Source organism: Bactrocera oleae, chromosome 2 (assembly GCF_042242935.1).
Source record: "Bactrocera oleae isolate idBacOlea1 chromosome 2, idBacOlea1, whole genome shotgun sequence".
NCBI lineage: Eukaryota > Metazoa > Arthropoda > Insecta > Diptera > Tephritidae > Bactrocera > Bactrocera oleae.
In genome coordinates, this window is record NC_091536.1 from 91,576,167 (window position 1) to 91,593,609 (window position 17,443).

Consider the following 17,443-nt stretch of genomic DNA (forward strand, 5'->3'; position numbering starts at 1 on the left):
ATTCAAAAAAATTATTTTTCAGACGATCCACAGAATTTGGAGAATCGATGGATTAAGTGCATGAAACTGAAGTTAGACTATGATGAGCAATAAATCGCTCGTTTTTAGGATAAATAATTATTGGACCATCCTCGTATATGACTATGGCTGAGCAGAAAGCCAAAAGGCGGAAGATTGCATGCCAACATCTCTGTCTATACATACACATGTGCATGGTACTAGATAGTATGTGTTTACAGCGAATAGCTGACATAGTCAGCATTGCATTGAAGCCAAGCTGCAATTCTACAAAAAGCGACAAAGCGCTGCTCGGTTAACGTATGCTGTCACTTTAAAAATAATATTCAATAAATCAGCAGCTTGCAAAATATTCATGCGAAATCGCATTTCGCTTCCTTTTTCTAGTGGCCAACAACAACAACAAACAGTAACACCTATTTAAAGCTAAGGAAACACAAATGCCTAACGCTTAGTTAAATACAGCCAACAAAACAATAGCCCTGTCCGCGTGCGCAGTTGCAAGCGACACATTCACATCATCATCATCATCATCATCAACGGCGTCGTCATCTGCCACAACGTTCAGGAGGAAGCAATGCAGGAACAGTAATGTCAGTCCGTCAACCAAGCCGCGAACAAAGCGACCAACTTTCCGATATGCCATAAGACAAAAGGAAAAATCGAAGCGGCCTATAATACACATTGGAACATCAATTCATGCTCGTCAATGTTGGCATAAATACTCATACTCGCATACTCACATAATGCCACCAACACTAAATAGTTGTCGGCATTTTTGCATTTATGCATGTCGGTTTGTATGTGAGAATGCAGCAGTAGAAGTCACATCTGTCGTCGCTGCCAAGTGTGATGCCTCAAAAAGGAATAGTAAAAATTAAATGACGTACTCTTATAGCTGCGTATGCACGTTTTCTCCCTCTTTTCGCGGTGTACATATGTAAATAGCTATGCATACATGGCTCATTGTAACATTACAACGAGTATTCAGTGCAACAATAATGGTTATTCGAAAGCAAAGTATTTTACTATTTAAAAGCACATATTCGTTTAAAGTGCTTTGAATGCGATTAGAAATGCATACAAAAGTACACAGCATATTTAAAAAGCGATAACCCAATGAACCAGGATAACCCAATGGGGAAAAGAACTATTATTTAATATTTGAAGTAATAAAGTAGGAGGGACTCTCGTGTATACAAGCGAAATTACCCAGCACGATGCTAACGGATTGACTACAAATTAAGATAGTTTGGTTTGGTTTTAGAAAGCATTCGAAGACAAATATTTGAACTTTGGAGGCTGTCTCAATCTCAATAGTTTGCTGGGTAATTACAATATTTGGATTTCTACTCATATAACCCTTTATACTCGCATTGCACAACTATTAAGTATTGCATATTGTTTAAGCTGCCGATGGTTTGCTTTTGTTTGTTCAGTACTCTTTCGCTGACGTGGAGGGTGACGTGTGGAGGTGTAGGCATCTCTGCATTGTCGATGACAATGTCACGGTTTGTCAGTATTTCACTTGAACTTGATGATACTTTGATGATGATGATTTTCGAAAAACTCATTGTGAACGTTTTGAGGTAGGTCGTCGACAGCACACAAAGTCACATATTCATACCCCAAATGTGTTTAGTTGATTTTATTCTTATAGTTATTGTATTTATGGCTTGTGTTTGCTCCATGTATTTGCTCGAAATTCGGTAAAGTGCAGCGGAAAAATATAGATATATACAAGTATTGCACGTAGAGCGAAAGGAGTGTACTCATAGTGTGGTGAAAGGATTGGATTCGCTTGAGTTTGATGCTTTACAATTTTGTGGCATGATTTATTTTAGCGCTGTTGTTGATCACCGCTGATCACTGATGGATTGTATCGATGCACGAGTGCATAAGATGTGTGTGTTTGCCATTTATTTATACAAATGAGATGTTTGTTGGTGGTGTTGTTGTGGCTCCATTTCTGGGTGAGCACCAAACGTCGTGCAAATCAGAAAGGGTTACATACATACACACATATATACATTTATACATTCTGTGAATGTGCATACGAGTTTATTAGACCACCAATGAACGTGCAATAGCAATTATCATTGGATTCATTGAATTTTTTGCACATGCATTCATATATACATATGTATTTGTGTCCATGTGAATGTACATATATTTAATTAAATCTTGACATTATAATTCTGTATCGTTTATGTGATTATAAAGTAATAAAATTATCGTAGATATATAATAATAATAATTTTTCTCTTACTTAGTATATTTGAACCAAGTTGGTTCTAATAATTAGTTTAATTTAAAAACTATGGACAGTTGCATTTATTTATATAGTATGAAATGGCTTCGAAACTCTCTAAAGGTCTAGAAGGACTCTCTTTACACTTTCGCAATGTGCAAAGACCACGTCTGAGAAAATATTTTCAGATGTTGACATAACTTTATGTTAATCAAGTAAATAAGGATTAAGTTCGGATGTAACCGAACATTTTATACACTGGCAAATTTTTAAAAATCAAAACCGAGGGCATAATTCCAGTAGTTAACAAAGGGCACACTACTATCAGGAAAAGATACTCTTTCATTAATATAGATTTCAAAGTTTGGCCAACATCCGTACATTCAGGTTTTGTACACATATACGCGAAATCATCTTAATGTATGAGGTGTAGACTTCAATTACCGTAAAATATCGAAAATCAAATTTTTGTATACTAATTATCAGCCTGTGAATTTCTATATATTTATAACTAACCTGATAATCTCTACCAATTCGCTGGACCTAGGTTCATAGCCATTTCTCGATCGACATCAAAATTTGTTTTTTCTAGTGGTTGCTTTTCCGCATTCAGTTGCAGACGTCCGAGGTTTGCCATTCTATGGATTCTGATCTGACATTTTTCTTTATATTTCCCACATTAATAGTCGGATCTAAAAGCGTGGTGTCTCATTGTTTTCAGAACAGTTACAGGGAAATATAATTTTCTTGTTTCTAATTAAATTTCCGCTTCGTAATTTAGTCGACTAGAAATGCTTCAGACTAGAAATTATGTTTTGAGCTATTTGGATTTTTAATTCAACCAATTATACTGTAATTAGAAGCATTATAAGCAAATTTGCAGGGCAAACCTTAATTTTGAAGGTAGACAATTCATTTATAGTATGATATTAAATTTACTAATTTGGTAGGTAGTTGCCAAGATCATAAAAGAGTAACGAAAAAACTGTTTATAATCATTTCTATGAGCATCTTGTATGAATATAAAATCCATTTAATATTAAATGCATGTGTGTATACAGCACATTAAGTACACATTTTTACGAGTATATCTGTATTTGTTAATATCTATTTTTTGTTGCAAATGGCAATCTGTTTCGTGAGATGCTGCGCCCTCACCATCTTCTAAAGCAACAAAAACAACTACAAAATATATTAAGATAAGACACATTAGGCCATTTTGGTCAGAAGAACATAACCAACAATAACGACATACAGCTACAAGCAAAAACAACAAACAACTACAACATGCTAGCCACTAACATTTTAGCTGAAGAAGGAGTGGGGCGGATTGCATGCACACACATACTCACAACACAAACGGGAAAGGCTGTTGCAACCATGCAGCAGCAGCAAAAGATGTAACCGCGTTAAGGTAGGGGAGTATTAGACGTCAACCGCAAGCGACGATTCTAATCTCAACGCTTGATCATCTGAATGTGGTCCACACAATCGCGCTGGCACCACAATCTCCTCGCGAAAATTGCACCAACCATACTTATATTATAGAGGGAGTGCCTGATGCGCCTGCGCACAAACAACAGCAACTCTAATCCGCTGCTGGGGATCGTTTGGCTTACCTAAAGTCACTCACCATGATGCCAAGTTGCTTCCAGCTGGTAACCACTTATGTGTGTGAGTTTGTGAGTGTGTGTGTGTGTGTGTGCATATGTATGGGACAGGCCGTTCGCTTTGATAAACTTTTTCCACTTCATTTACTCTTTATCTATTAGTGTGGCTACTTTTTTGCTTTTCATTAGAAATGCATGCAGCTATATATATATACACACATATATGTACTCCGTTCTAGTCGTAGTATATATTTTGTGTCTGATAAATCTTTGCTGATCTCTTCATACATACTACAGTATATGGTAGTTATATTTATATGCTGATGCTATAAGGCCATCGCGATTGGCGATAGAGAAACACAAAAACAAAGTTAAGTTTAAAAGACTCCAGAATACTCGTAAGTTTGTGATTTCCTCGTCGCTGTCACGCTGTTATTATAGTGCTAAATATGTATGTTTAGAAGATAATGGAAAGTATGGTCGTAAGTATGTATGTATGTATATGTGTCTGAAAAAGTAAGCAATAAACAATGTCAGAGTGCTTCCTGTAAAAAGCCAAACAATAAATGAGCAGAGCAGAAACAAAGGATCTTCTTTTGCATTATTTTATGTTACAATAAACATATACATGCATACTTATGTACATATGTATATGGCTGCGTTTATGACCACGTGGTCAATATAATTTAATATTAATATTCAAAAAATAGAATGCGGACTTATTTGGGTCTTAGCTCTGAAAAAACTCCACTCCCTCACCCAAGTACTATATATATATATATATATATATATTTATATATATATATATATGTACTATATATATATATATATATATATATTTATATATATATATATATGTACTATATATATATATATGTTATTTCTTAAAAGCGAAAAGTCTTTTTTTGTTTAATCCTAGACTGACATAACTCCTTAAGTGAGCTGCAAATTAATCTAAAAAACTGTCGAGAGATAAGAGTTAAACGGTGGAATAACTGCCGGCTAAATCTGGCGGCGTCCTATAGAATACAAATAACAGATAAATTGTGAAAATAAATAATAGGAAATGAATCATAGACTTATGAACTTATTTCAGCAGAGTTGATAAGCGAAAACTCCCCTTCAATGACCAAGTTTTGACATTATCCGAGGTATTGACGTTATCATGATCGAAATTTTACACACTAACTGAATAAAAGGCAGTCACTCTAGGCTGGAGAAACAAATAATTACAGTTCATTTAATATTTACTCCATTTTATGGGCACTTGATTATACCTGACAGTCTCCACTCTGTTCCAAACACGCTCTTAACCTCCTAAAATATTCTATTTATGTTTTTAATTATTAATTTCAAATAGTATCCAAAATATTTAATTTGTTTGCAACCTTCAATTAATACTTTCCCACAATTGCCTTGAGAATTCTTTTAATACGTAAATTGCAGACTAATAATCTTAAACAATACCACAATTTGATCTAAAACTGATAAAGCCATATGACATACAACAATATAAGCAATGAGATTAGAGTTTAAACCCTGACTTGCATTCAAAGCGTGCAACCAACTAAAACAAGGCAGAAAAACCCGAAAATTTAACTAGTTTCATATTTCATGGTTAATTGTTAGACAATGAATCAAATACATTTATGCTCCTCTGACCTTTATTTAAGTACTTTGTAGAGAAATTCTTTGAATGCGGCAAGAAAGCAACATTCCAAAATACTTAATGGAGAAAGATACCAAAGTATCATACATAGACCAATTAATTATGTGAACTTTACACTCAAACGCACAATAAAAGCATGAATTCATATGCCAGCTTTTCCGACACAATGATTTTTAACAAAACTAACTTTTTTCAACTGAAAAAAAAATGTTAGAAATGCATTGTGTACGAGAAAATGCGATAGAGAAAAACTGTAATTATAATCAGGCGCGAAGAATTGCTCTGAAATGACCTTTTTTCAGTTCCACCATTATGATTTTACAAAAAAAAAAACACGAATTGTTGTACTATGCTTTATCATAAAGGTGGCATCATAATTACGAATCTCCACTTTGAGTGCGTGACGTGGAAAGTGTGTAAACTCAGTGTGGGGTCCAGTGCCGCCGAAGCTTGGCTTATTTAACTCATGCATTTATATACACATATAAGGCTATTATGTATATGCGCACAAACATTACAGTCCAACATATGATCTTTGTTGTTGTGGCTAAATGTACACAAATATTTTTAATATGTACTAAATGACTATGCCATTTCTCTAGAATGCGTGAGCAAAACATACACATATACACTAGATGTTTCTTCCTACTAACTTTCTTGATACAAAAACGTGTGTCCAATATTATATATATATTTCAAAATAACCATAAACTATCTTTGTGTGCCAGTGAGATGACCATGATCTCTACCTTTGGGGGTTATATCTTGTGAAATTCAAAACATCGTTTTTTTTTTGTATATATTGTATGTATACATGAATGTACATATTATATATTTGAATATTCTTTAAAATTTTGAAATTGATCCGGCAAATAGTTTGGGAGATATGAATTCTGATGATATATTATATACAAGTATATACATATACATATATTAACTTAGTTAAACGCGTGTTTTTCGAAACGCAATTTTCAAAGTCGGTGAGCGATTCTTTTTTCAAAATGGCTGGACCGATCGTCTTACAATTTTCACACGAGTTTCTCAGATATATAATATTTATAGGTCATAATCTTAGGGCTCGAAGGACCATGAATACCTATAGAGAGCCACTCACCATTTTAAAATTCGAAAGGAAAGAAATGTTAACACGGGTTTTGGGTTTTTTTCGTTTATTTTAATTTAATAACGACAAAGTTTATTTAATTATCCGTAACCTCGTTGGTTGTGGGTAAAATCCGGCTGGAACAGTCGTAAGAAGAACGAAAAAATTAAGCGTATCGCGGCTGTATCCTCGAAAGCGGTCGAGTAAAGAGGCCGTGATCGTGGCGACCGTCCCTTTTGTCGGTCGCTGTGGGGTGGTGTGTTGTCTTCAGATCCCTTGTGGAGTAGTGTATTAAGGTGGTGGATATTGTGTGTGTTCGGAGGCGGGGCGACTTAGGTTCATTTAGCTAAAGATGCGACAATAATTTCGATTTTTAAGGCACACCATGGCAAGCCGCCATTTTGTCAAAAATCAAAATTTTGATTAGTCCTTTGATCATTATCTATATTTATTTATAGTAATAATATATTTTTTTGATTTTGGGATTTAAGATAATATTATATTTAGATGAAAATCTTGCTCATCGCCTGATACGTTTTTTCACAGGTTCTCATGAGATGAACTACGAGATCAAGGGAAGCCAAAAATTTTCTAAATAAATCGCAAATTATTAAAGTATATTAATTTTAAATAATGCACATTTTTTAATTCATTTATTAAATAAAATTCCCCGTTGCAAGTGCATATAACCCCTTCACTCGCCTAAAGATGCACACCAAAAGTCCGAAACGAAAATAATGTTAAGGCCCTTATTGACAACGCCAAAATTTATGACAACACATTAACCAAATATTTTTATTGCAATTTGACTCATACGCTGATGCATGCCGCTTTTAAAGTTAACAGTCAACAACGTTATTTCATTGCACACCCACCTTAACTGTTGGTGTTGCATTGCTTAACGCTCCGTAATGTGCATGCAAAAGTATATAAAATAGTGGAAACGTTTCAAATTCTTTAGTCACAAAACTAAGTTCGGCGACCCCAAGCACATCGTGACACTTGAAATGGCAATTTATTTTCTTTTTACCATTTTTGTTTGTTATTTGCGGAAATAATTTTCAAATCGCTGTTCATTGAAACCAGTTGGTGTGCTTGTAAGTATGTGTATAAGTATATAAATTTGTTATGTGATGTAATTTGAACTATTCTATAATAAATAATGTATTAAGTAACAGAATAATTTTGTAAAGAAATTTATTGAATATATTATGCTCTTTCAAAGCTAAAATTTCAAACTATTATGACAAATGTATTTAATTATTTGATTTATGGCTGTAAACGGATCAAACTACATAAAGAGTTACTATTTTTACACTCAAATGTGTAGATGCCACAACGTTTCCTAAGCGTAAGGGAAACGTAAGTCTGTCGACGAAGGCCAATACCAAAGATATATGATTTAAAATCAGAAAAGTCTAACAAAACCTTTAAATCGGAAAAATCTAACAAAACCTTTACACGACGAGAATGACTTGCAATAAATGCTTCAATATGTGAAATACGAGGATAATTCGATCAGTACTTAGCCTAAAAGTGGCCAGTTTGAATAAAATGGCTATTTCTCAATCTCTTTTTAATTTAATACAGTTGACCCAGCGATACTCCAAGTTTTCTAGCAATCTGAAAAGTAGGCGATAATTTCAATTTTGTTCGGCAAGTGACTGTTGGAAACAAAAATAAATCTTACGGAGGCAAATCTGAAGAAAGCAAGGGATTGAGCAGCACTCAATAGTTCGATCTAGGTCGATCAATTGGCACTGTTGGTATCGGAAATGAAGGCCGCTGTATTGACATAGTGGAATAATTTTTTATCTCCAAATGGAGCCGGTTTTTTTGCAATACAACATCGAATCGGCTCAATAATTCGGCATAGTTCAGCCCTGTGGTTGTTAGGGGTAGTCAGAGGCACGAAAAAATGAGAATTTCAGCAATTTTTTTTGCTATTAAATCATGTTATTTTACAAAAATTTTACTATGGCATTATAATACAATGTTTTGACTTGAAGTCAAATTTTAATTTCCGAAGTTATAGCCAAAAAAAGGTCCTTGCGGTGGCAATCATAGTCCTTGGAGATTCATCTAAAATCAATCGGATGAAAAAAATTAGTTTTATAAATAGATAATCCTGGGCCTGATCGAAGCTTTTTTTTGATTTTTCAAAAATTTACAAAATGACGGCCTCAGGAAATTTTTTTATAGATTTTTGAGAAAAATCAACAGTAAATTGGTCTTAAAAAATCGAAATTTTTGACAAAAAAAAATCCTTCGATCAGGCCCGAGTTTTTTATGTATTCTAAAACCTATATAAATTCCATTAAAATCTACTAAGCGGTTTTCGAGTTACAGTTCAAAAAACATAGTTTTGAGAAAAACGCATTTAAAGTTTCACCTACCTGCTTCCGAACGCTTTGAAGTGCCCGAGCGCGCTTTGTTATTTGTCGAATAACTCAAAAAGTAACTATCGAAACAACTTGAAATTTTCAGAAAAGATATTATTACACTTAACGAAAATGCAAAAAAAAATGATTTTTTGAAAATTCTGACTACCCCTAACACCTTAAAATGCCTACCGTCTCAGCTAACTCACAGGTATTCAGTTTACCAGTTTCCAAGACTTTTCTTTAACTTTCTTAGCATAATAATATGAACTATCATATGACTATACCCGACTCTACAACTACTTATGCATAATTTCCATATAACCATTCTTCCGGTGGCTTAAGTATACGGACTTTTCCGTATACCATATAGTTTATCTAAACAAAATAACTGAATAGAAATTCCTTTCTAGGGATTTGCACCTGTTTTAGTGTACAAATTTTACCTCTTCTATTTTCATGTAAATTAGTACGGAAGCCGCTACTGCGTTGCCAATATGACGACAATACTAGCCGAACAGCTGAGTTTCTTGCCAATTACTTATAAAATGCAAATATTCACGAAGGCAACAAATCGATTCATTCACAGGCTTATCTAAATATTTTCTAGAGCTGCACCTCATTTATGATACACCCTTGTGGTCACACAATGTGTGTATATACTATGTAGCATATGTATATATGCTCATCAGGCGTATAGGCCTGTGAATAATACAATTGACAGTCGTGAATTGCGAATAGCGATTACACATGCGTCCGTGCATTTCCCACAGTGGATGCGTTATTATTGCCACCTTTCGTTGTGCCACGCACTGACAAAGAGCAAATGATAAGGAGCGAATAGACTGTAGTGTGCGCACCGCGTTTTAAATGTGTGTTTACGAGTAAAGGCATATAAATGGCTACAATAGTATCGACAAATGCACTAACTGTTAGCACAGCGTTGCAGTGGCACCTATACTTGCCGCTTGAAGTTTAAAATTCCACCTGTTCAACTGTCGCCGGTTGCTGTTAACTACCTGCCAGATTACTAAGCGTTAGATAAAAGTAAAACAAATTTCTTAAATTCTGAAAATAAAATTAAATAAAAAATCAAGATTGTAAGTAAATTTCCGCACAATGCGTTAGACGTTGTTATGTTGGGTCGTAAAGAGCAGCGGAGCCTCCTAGCAAATACCGGTGTGCATATGTTTGTAACTAAGTGTGCGAGCGTTTCCGCTGAATTTACACACATCGTTAAGCGGTGGAAATGAAGTGTTGTGTTGGGAATTCTATTGGTCTATTGGGTTGGCAATGTGCAAGTTGGAACAGTAGCTCGTTGCAAAACGGTGTGCATTTTTCTTCTACCGACTACTTGTTATGGTTGTTGTTGTAATTTAGTAACAACATACTATGCTGGTTGGACATTTCGAATTTGTTGCTTTCTTTTTTTTGTTTATACAAAATACCCCATATTTTATGCAAACATCCATAAAATTCCCACTACAAATGCTACGCATAGGAAATCGCTACCAAGTAAACCACAATTGTTACTTTTTTCAATTGTACTTTATATAATATATTGTAGTAATGCCATTTCAAATGTGGCTGTATTTAGAATTTAGTAATTGACTCGGAGATTTGCCATCACTCCATTTCTTCTTCGATTTTTTCAACACTTACCCAGCAAACAGGGGTCGCCTACGGTTCAAATGCATCCTGGGAAATATTTTGATAGTCAAGACTTTATTTCAAAAATGAATATTTTAGATGGTCCTGATGTTTGAATTTCATATTTTGAATTTCTTCCCTTCCAATTGAGCTGTGGGCGTCAGAACATATTTATAAAGCAGTCTTGAGCGTCAGATAGAAGCTTGATAGAAAATCCAAAAAACACGATACGGGAAACTATCCGTATTCGGTTCGCCATTGCTCTGCTCGCTATCTTTGGGTGTTGATCTCTTGTCAAAAAATTTACATGTTCAAGCAACAACAAAGTAACGGAATGAATTCGACACGATGGAGTATATGGATACCTCAGTAGCGTAGTGTTATATCATCACTTTCTTCAATGCTACCCAGTTTTGTCCCAAATTACAAATTACAGAAAGTACAAAGAATTTTTTATTGATTTTAAAAATTAATAGTTGAAATATAATATAATTGTTTTTAGAAAACGTGAGTCATAGAGATAATCGCAGAACACAATTTCACATGCATTAGAGAACATGTCAGCGCAAGGTTACAGCGCAAGTGCTACCAGATTGTGTATACAGCTAGTATAATGTGTTCGATTCGTACTCTCTAACGCTTAGCAAATCGACTGCAGCTGATATTTTCTACGGTTTTATAATGTCTAATCTAATCTAAGTCTAAGTCTTCTTTTATGGTATAAGTAACATTCTTCGGAAGTTTTTTTTATTATTTGTGTCGATAAGAAACTTTTCATAAACTCTTAACAAAGAGTAGCTACTAAATTTTCGAAGATAGAAAAGAAGTATCATTCCTGGTAATGTTTTCTTTAAGTTTCCTAACTTCCAAATCTGAAGTTAATCGTTTTAAAGAATCACACCTACATGTGTAGTGTGACGGCAAAGTAGTATATTTTTCGAAATTAAAAAAAAAAAGTATGCTGCATCAATTATTTTAAGATTTTTAATGCATATTTATACATATTTAAAAAATATACACAGTAAAATTTTTGAAGAAAAAAATTTAAATTTCTTTCAAATTACATGCGACTACCGAGGGTGCTATTAAAGCATGAATTCTCTACTAGATCCAAAAAAAATTAAAAATTGACAAAATGGCGTTTTAAAAAAAGTCGAAGTTTACACAATTTTGGTAATTTTTGACCTGCCGAAATTCGATTTTTTATTAGATTAAAAACTGTTAGGTCATTGTATGAAGAACTGTTTATATACAGCTCATATACATGACCTGCTACATTGACTAATAACAGCTACACTTCAGAAACCAAAAAATATTTGAAATATTAATTTAAAATATTAGTTGTTATTTTTGAAGGCATAGACTATTGATATTTGCAGGAATATAGTCTCATATTCTTCCTCGTCTTTTAATGATGTTAATTATATTTTTTCACAACTTAGGGATGTGCTTATAAGGATTATCTCCTAGGCGAAGTAATCGTGCGTTCATATTTGCAGCCAATAATAAATGATATCCTACTATTTTGTCCAGAATGTAAGGAACTGATGTTCAAAGCTTTAAAAAAAAGTTTACTGGGTAAAAATATATACCTATTGACATATACATACATACATACATACATACATGCATACCATATATACAAAAGCATAAACATATGAACACACGCTAACATTTCTTTTTGTCACTTAACCAAGTGCGGGAGCAAATATCTTTTGATCTAACAATTTTCACAAAGCCTAAAAACATTTCAAGACGCATTTGTGCTGGTCTCAGACCAGGACAGTGACGATGACAATTGTTACGATTGCAGCAGAATGTTAGGGCAACACGACATGCATATAACTATAAATACAAGTATACAACAGCATCGATGTACATATGCGTACCGTCATAGATGCAATAACTGCCTACAAACCTTATATACTTACATATACATATGTACATACCTACATATTTACAACGCGCAATACAGGAAGCAACATGAGTATAGTAGCAGTAAAGTAACCTCAAAGTGTTATGGTGCAGAGACCCTGCACGAGCTAGTGCCGCAGCTGGTGCGTTGCTCTGTAGCTTGCTTGCTGGCAGGTGATGCCAATCAGAACTGAAGACAAAACAACAAAAGCGAAATGTCCAGGTTGCTTCTACTGCTACTCACATGCAGCATAGTGAACGTATATGTATATCTATACATATTTTTCTATAATTGTGTGTAGGTATTAATGTGTGTATGTGTGCGTACACAACATCAGCAATAACAAGTGCGTCCGCTCCTTTATGGGCCATACTTCTCATTTAACCATTTTCTTTATAAACATATACATACATACATACATGTGTATACATATGTATGTTTATCATTTAATTTTATTTCATTGTACTCTACTTTTTTAATTTTGCTCACTCGTATTTTAACGGCAACACCGTAAAATTTTGTGCGCGAACAACAGTAATCACCACTACTGCTATTTCCACACTACCCACTCGCATGTTGCTGCGCTGCACTGTCATGTTGCTGCAACATATCGATCTCCATATTGGTGTTTGTTTATGATTCGTTTGAGGTTGTTGCTATTGTTGTGTGTTTTACCGTGTGCTGCTTAGTTAGTTATTTGGTTGTTGTTTGGTTGCTCACCTGGTGTTGGGATTTGTTTTATTTATGCATTTATTTGGCATTTCGCGTTTTATTCTCGGACCGTTTGTAGGTAGTAACCACAACACTACTAGTGTGTTTAATTTAATCTGCGACAATCTCTCATACTTGGGCTGCGCCAACTTCGGCGACAACGGCAACATGCAGTTTCGGCCATTTCATTCAATTTTCAGTTGATATTTTTCACTGTTAAAAGTTAATGGCTTCCTTTGGATTTCATTAGCGAGTTTACACAAGCTTCTGAGTACGTCGTATGCTGTGCGTGTCGGTGCGGCTAAATGGCAAACATGTGCGTTTATATATCGGCGTTTAGACATCTGAGAATTATGATTTATTACAGTGTTTTTAACAGTAAATTAAGGAGTGTGTTGATTAATCGTTAGACTAATAAGAAAATAAATATTAATTTAAGTCTGCGTGATACACTGCGACATATGTATGTATGTAATATATAAATACGTATTCATATCTAATAAAAGAGCATATCGTTTCAAATAAAAGCTTCAATTATTTTAAAAGCTTCGTTAAGTATTTCTCATTATACCCTGAACAGAGCATTAGCACAGAGCCACGAAGTTTGTAACACCCAGAAGAAAATGTCGGAGACCCTATAGAAAATATATGTATACAAATGATCAGCGTGATCCGTCCGTCTATCTACATGGACTCAACCCGCCGTCCATCTATCTGTCTGTATATACGCGTACTAGTACCTCAGTTTTTGAGATATCTATCTGAAATTCTGCACATGTCCTCTTCTCCTCAAGAAGCTGCTCATTTGTCGACATCGGATCAAAATCAAGTTCTTGTATGGACAACTTTTTTATTTGACAAGATATCTTCACGAAATTGGAATTTGTTCAAAGCAATGGTACAACCTCCGAAAAAATAATTCAGATCGAACAATTAAAGCATTTACATAGCTGTCATACAAATTGAGTTTTTAATTTGTGTAGGGTATTATTAATATTTTTTCTTATTTCTGGCAAACAACTCAACATGTTTCTGTATGTATTTTACTCTCCTTACTTTCTTATAATTTGCGAGAATGTCTAGTGTACGGCCAAATACTAACCCTTCGATTATTATTTCGATTAGAAAATACAATAAATGAGATTGTGATTTCTATATTCCGATTTTTGTACGATCTGTTATTGAGTTAATTATAAATTGTTTTAATGATGACTGTTTCCGTACTTCTAATTGGTCAGAAATAATATTTTCAAGTTCGCTGCAGTGATTGCTCGAGACACTATCAAACTCTCTATATGTTCAGGGACTACCAACAAGAACGACGTGATGTTAAAATGAAAAAACTCAAATTTGGTCAAAATGGGTTATGTTTTTTTTTTTTTTGATGTGCACATAACTTTATACCAATTATGATTTGAACAAAATGTCGACGAAATGGCCACCACGGCTTCGTATGCATATCTCCACCCGTTTACGTCAAATTTCGATGACCCGGTGCAGCATTCCGACTAGAATTTCGGCTATAGTGCGCTGAATGTTGTATTCGAGCTTGGCAAACGTTGCTGGTTAATTGCCGTGAATCTTTGATTTATCATATCCTCAGAGAAAATAATGTAGAGACGCTAAATCGAATGATCTTGGCAGCCATTTGACTAGGCCATTTCTCGAAATTAACGAGTCACCAAACATTGCACGCAATGTGTCCCTTTAACCATAGTGACAATTTGGTTTGTTGACGAAGCCATTAAGCCAGAAATGGGCCTCATCTGAGAAGATAACGTTCGTTGCACGTGAATTTATGAATTTTTTGAAGAACTTGAATTTGCATAATAATCTTGGACGTTTTGCAACTGAAACGTGACGTAATGAAATGACAAACCTTACTGAACACACTGACAAAATTTGACAAAAATCCGTAAACAAACAGGACCGCCAGGAGCTGTCAAAATCACGTCATTGCTATTGGTAGACGCTGTAGTTTTCCTTAAAATTACCAACCAGTTTTTTGATCTGATTAAAAATATAGATTTTGGATAATCCTGTTTTTAAATGCAATTTTTGTGAATTTAACCGTAAGTCATTGATCGAACAACATCTCTAGAAAGAATATATTTAAGTTTCTTCCACAGAATAGACCGGAAGCACCGCCGTTTATCGCCTGTAATTTGAAACATATTTAATTTTTTTCTTAAAAAATTGTACTGTGTATACGTAAAATACTTATGTATAAATAGACTTCCAAATTTTAAAACAATTTATACCGGATTTGTTTTTTTATTTTTTTGTTATTTCCCAAAAATCGCCTTTTTTAGGCTGTTACACTAGGCTACTTTAATAGTACTAAAATTTAAGTTAGAAAAAACAACCGAATATGTACTTTATTATTATATAAGTATCTTTTGACTGATTCTCAAAAGAAATCACGTACATGTTATTGACTTTATACAAATAAGCATATACTTTAACATATTCTGAGGCAGCTGCAACTCTGCATATTTCTTTTTTTCTTGCACATTAATAAATGGCGGTTATCCTCTGCTAATGCACACCTACCTAATACTTATATTTATGTATGTATGTACTGGCTTCTTATTTGTATTTGAAATCATATTCTAAAGTTATTGTTTCCTCTTTGAATTATGCTTTCAGGCTAGAAACGCTTTGGCAAGAACACCTGCTCGCCACGGTGATGCACTACTCTTCAGTCCAGCTAGTTACTCGCCCATGTAAGTAAGCAATGCTCTAAAGCATTACTATTGAATAACTATAAATATGTATAAATATGTATACGTGTAGTTGTTAACATGCTCGTATACATGGAGTTTTGTATAAACTATTCGTTTTATATGTAATTCGTTGCATAGGTATTTCTATTAGACTGGATCGTTTATGAAAACAGAAGAAAGTAGGAAGCGTAGCTTAAACTGCTAAGGAGTCGTACTGGTATTATTTTTTTTATCTAAAAACCAATGAGCTCTACCGTTTTAATGCAGCAAAGTTTGTGAACCGTTCTTGCAATAGCATAAAATATTTCGCAAATAGTTTTGTAGGGGTACTAAAGCACAATTGATATTTACGACTCTCTATTTGCGGATGACACGCCACAATTAGAACCAAGAAGGGATAATTTAACTCGGCGGATGGGAATACTTATAAGCAAACAATTATCTATATATTATAAATTAAAATACCAAATTTTCAAATGTGCTTTACAAATGTCTCCTTTGAGAACTATTTTACTGAGTGGCATTTAAAATCAAACCGTAATTCTTTAAACATAGCCTCACCTTAATGTATGTACATATAAAAACAATTCAAATGTAAACAAAAACAAACAATAATAATAAATCTTAATAAGTGAATATCCAGAGAATATAGATTTATGAATAAAAGAGCCAATTACAAATTGATGCTGAAGTACGGTCGACTATAGATGGAGAAATCCAGCTGACGTAAATATAATATGGCCACAGTAAGAATGGTGGAAGCATTAAATTTAGTGGCATATGTTTATGCCAATTCCAGGTATGTCGAAAAGTTCGTATACTTTCAGCGAAATGTCGTCACTTGAATCCATACGTTTTGTAGGTCGAACTATCTTTCAATATAGACATTAAATTTCTAAGCTGCCAGACAATTGGTTTGTGAGATATACTATAGCATATCCACTAAAGCAAAATTTTGGTATTTAAAAAAAAATTAATTAAAAATAATTTCGTGTGTCATTGACTAACAATTTTTAAAGACATTATATGCAGTGTACACCCAGAAGAGTTTAATGTAGCCCGAAACCCAAACCAACGAGACATTTGGTGTCTCAATTTTAATTAGGGCATTGTCTTGCATAGTGCTTAATCTTCTCAATACAATTCTTGAATAAATTGTAAAAGCAAAAGCAAATTCAAAATTTTTAAATTTTCAAATACCACCCCAGATAATCAGCTCGAGAAATAAAAAACAAAATTGGATACAATAGCTTTCTTCTATCCAATGAAACCGTATTTGTTTTCTTATAAGTTAGTAGCCTGTGTAATTTTTAACATGAAAAGAATAACTAAGAAGGGCTAAGCATGGATCAAAGCCTGCAAAACACCTTAAGATGTTGGCAAAACTTTACATTAAACTAGGGAAAGTAT

At 34.0% G+C, this 17,443-nt stretch overlaps 1 protein-coding gene across 1 annotated transcript in view; it reads left to right on the forward strand.

The window, feature by feature from the left end:
* The window catches only part of PolA2 (DNA polymerase alpha subunit B), a 100,982-nt gene that overhangs the window by 72,624 nt on the left and 10,915 nt on the right, over positions 1-17,443 (forward strand). Inside the window, exon 3 of the mRNA XM_036356901.2 lies at positions 15,957-16,033. Coding sequence (XP_036212794.2) covers positions 15,957-16,033 — 77 coding nt within the window. The remainder of the gene's footprint in view (positions 1-15,956; positions 16,034-17,443) is intronic.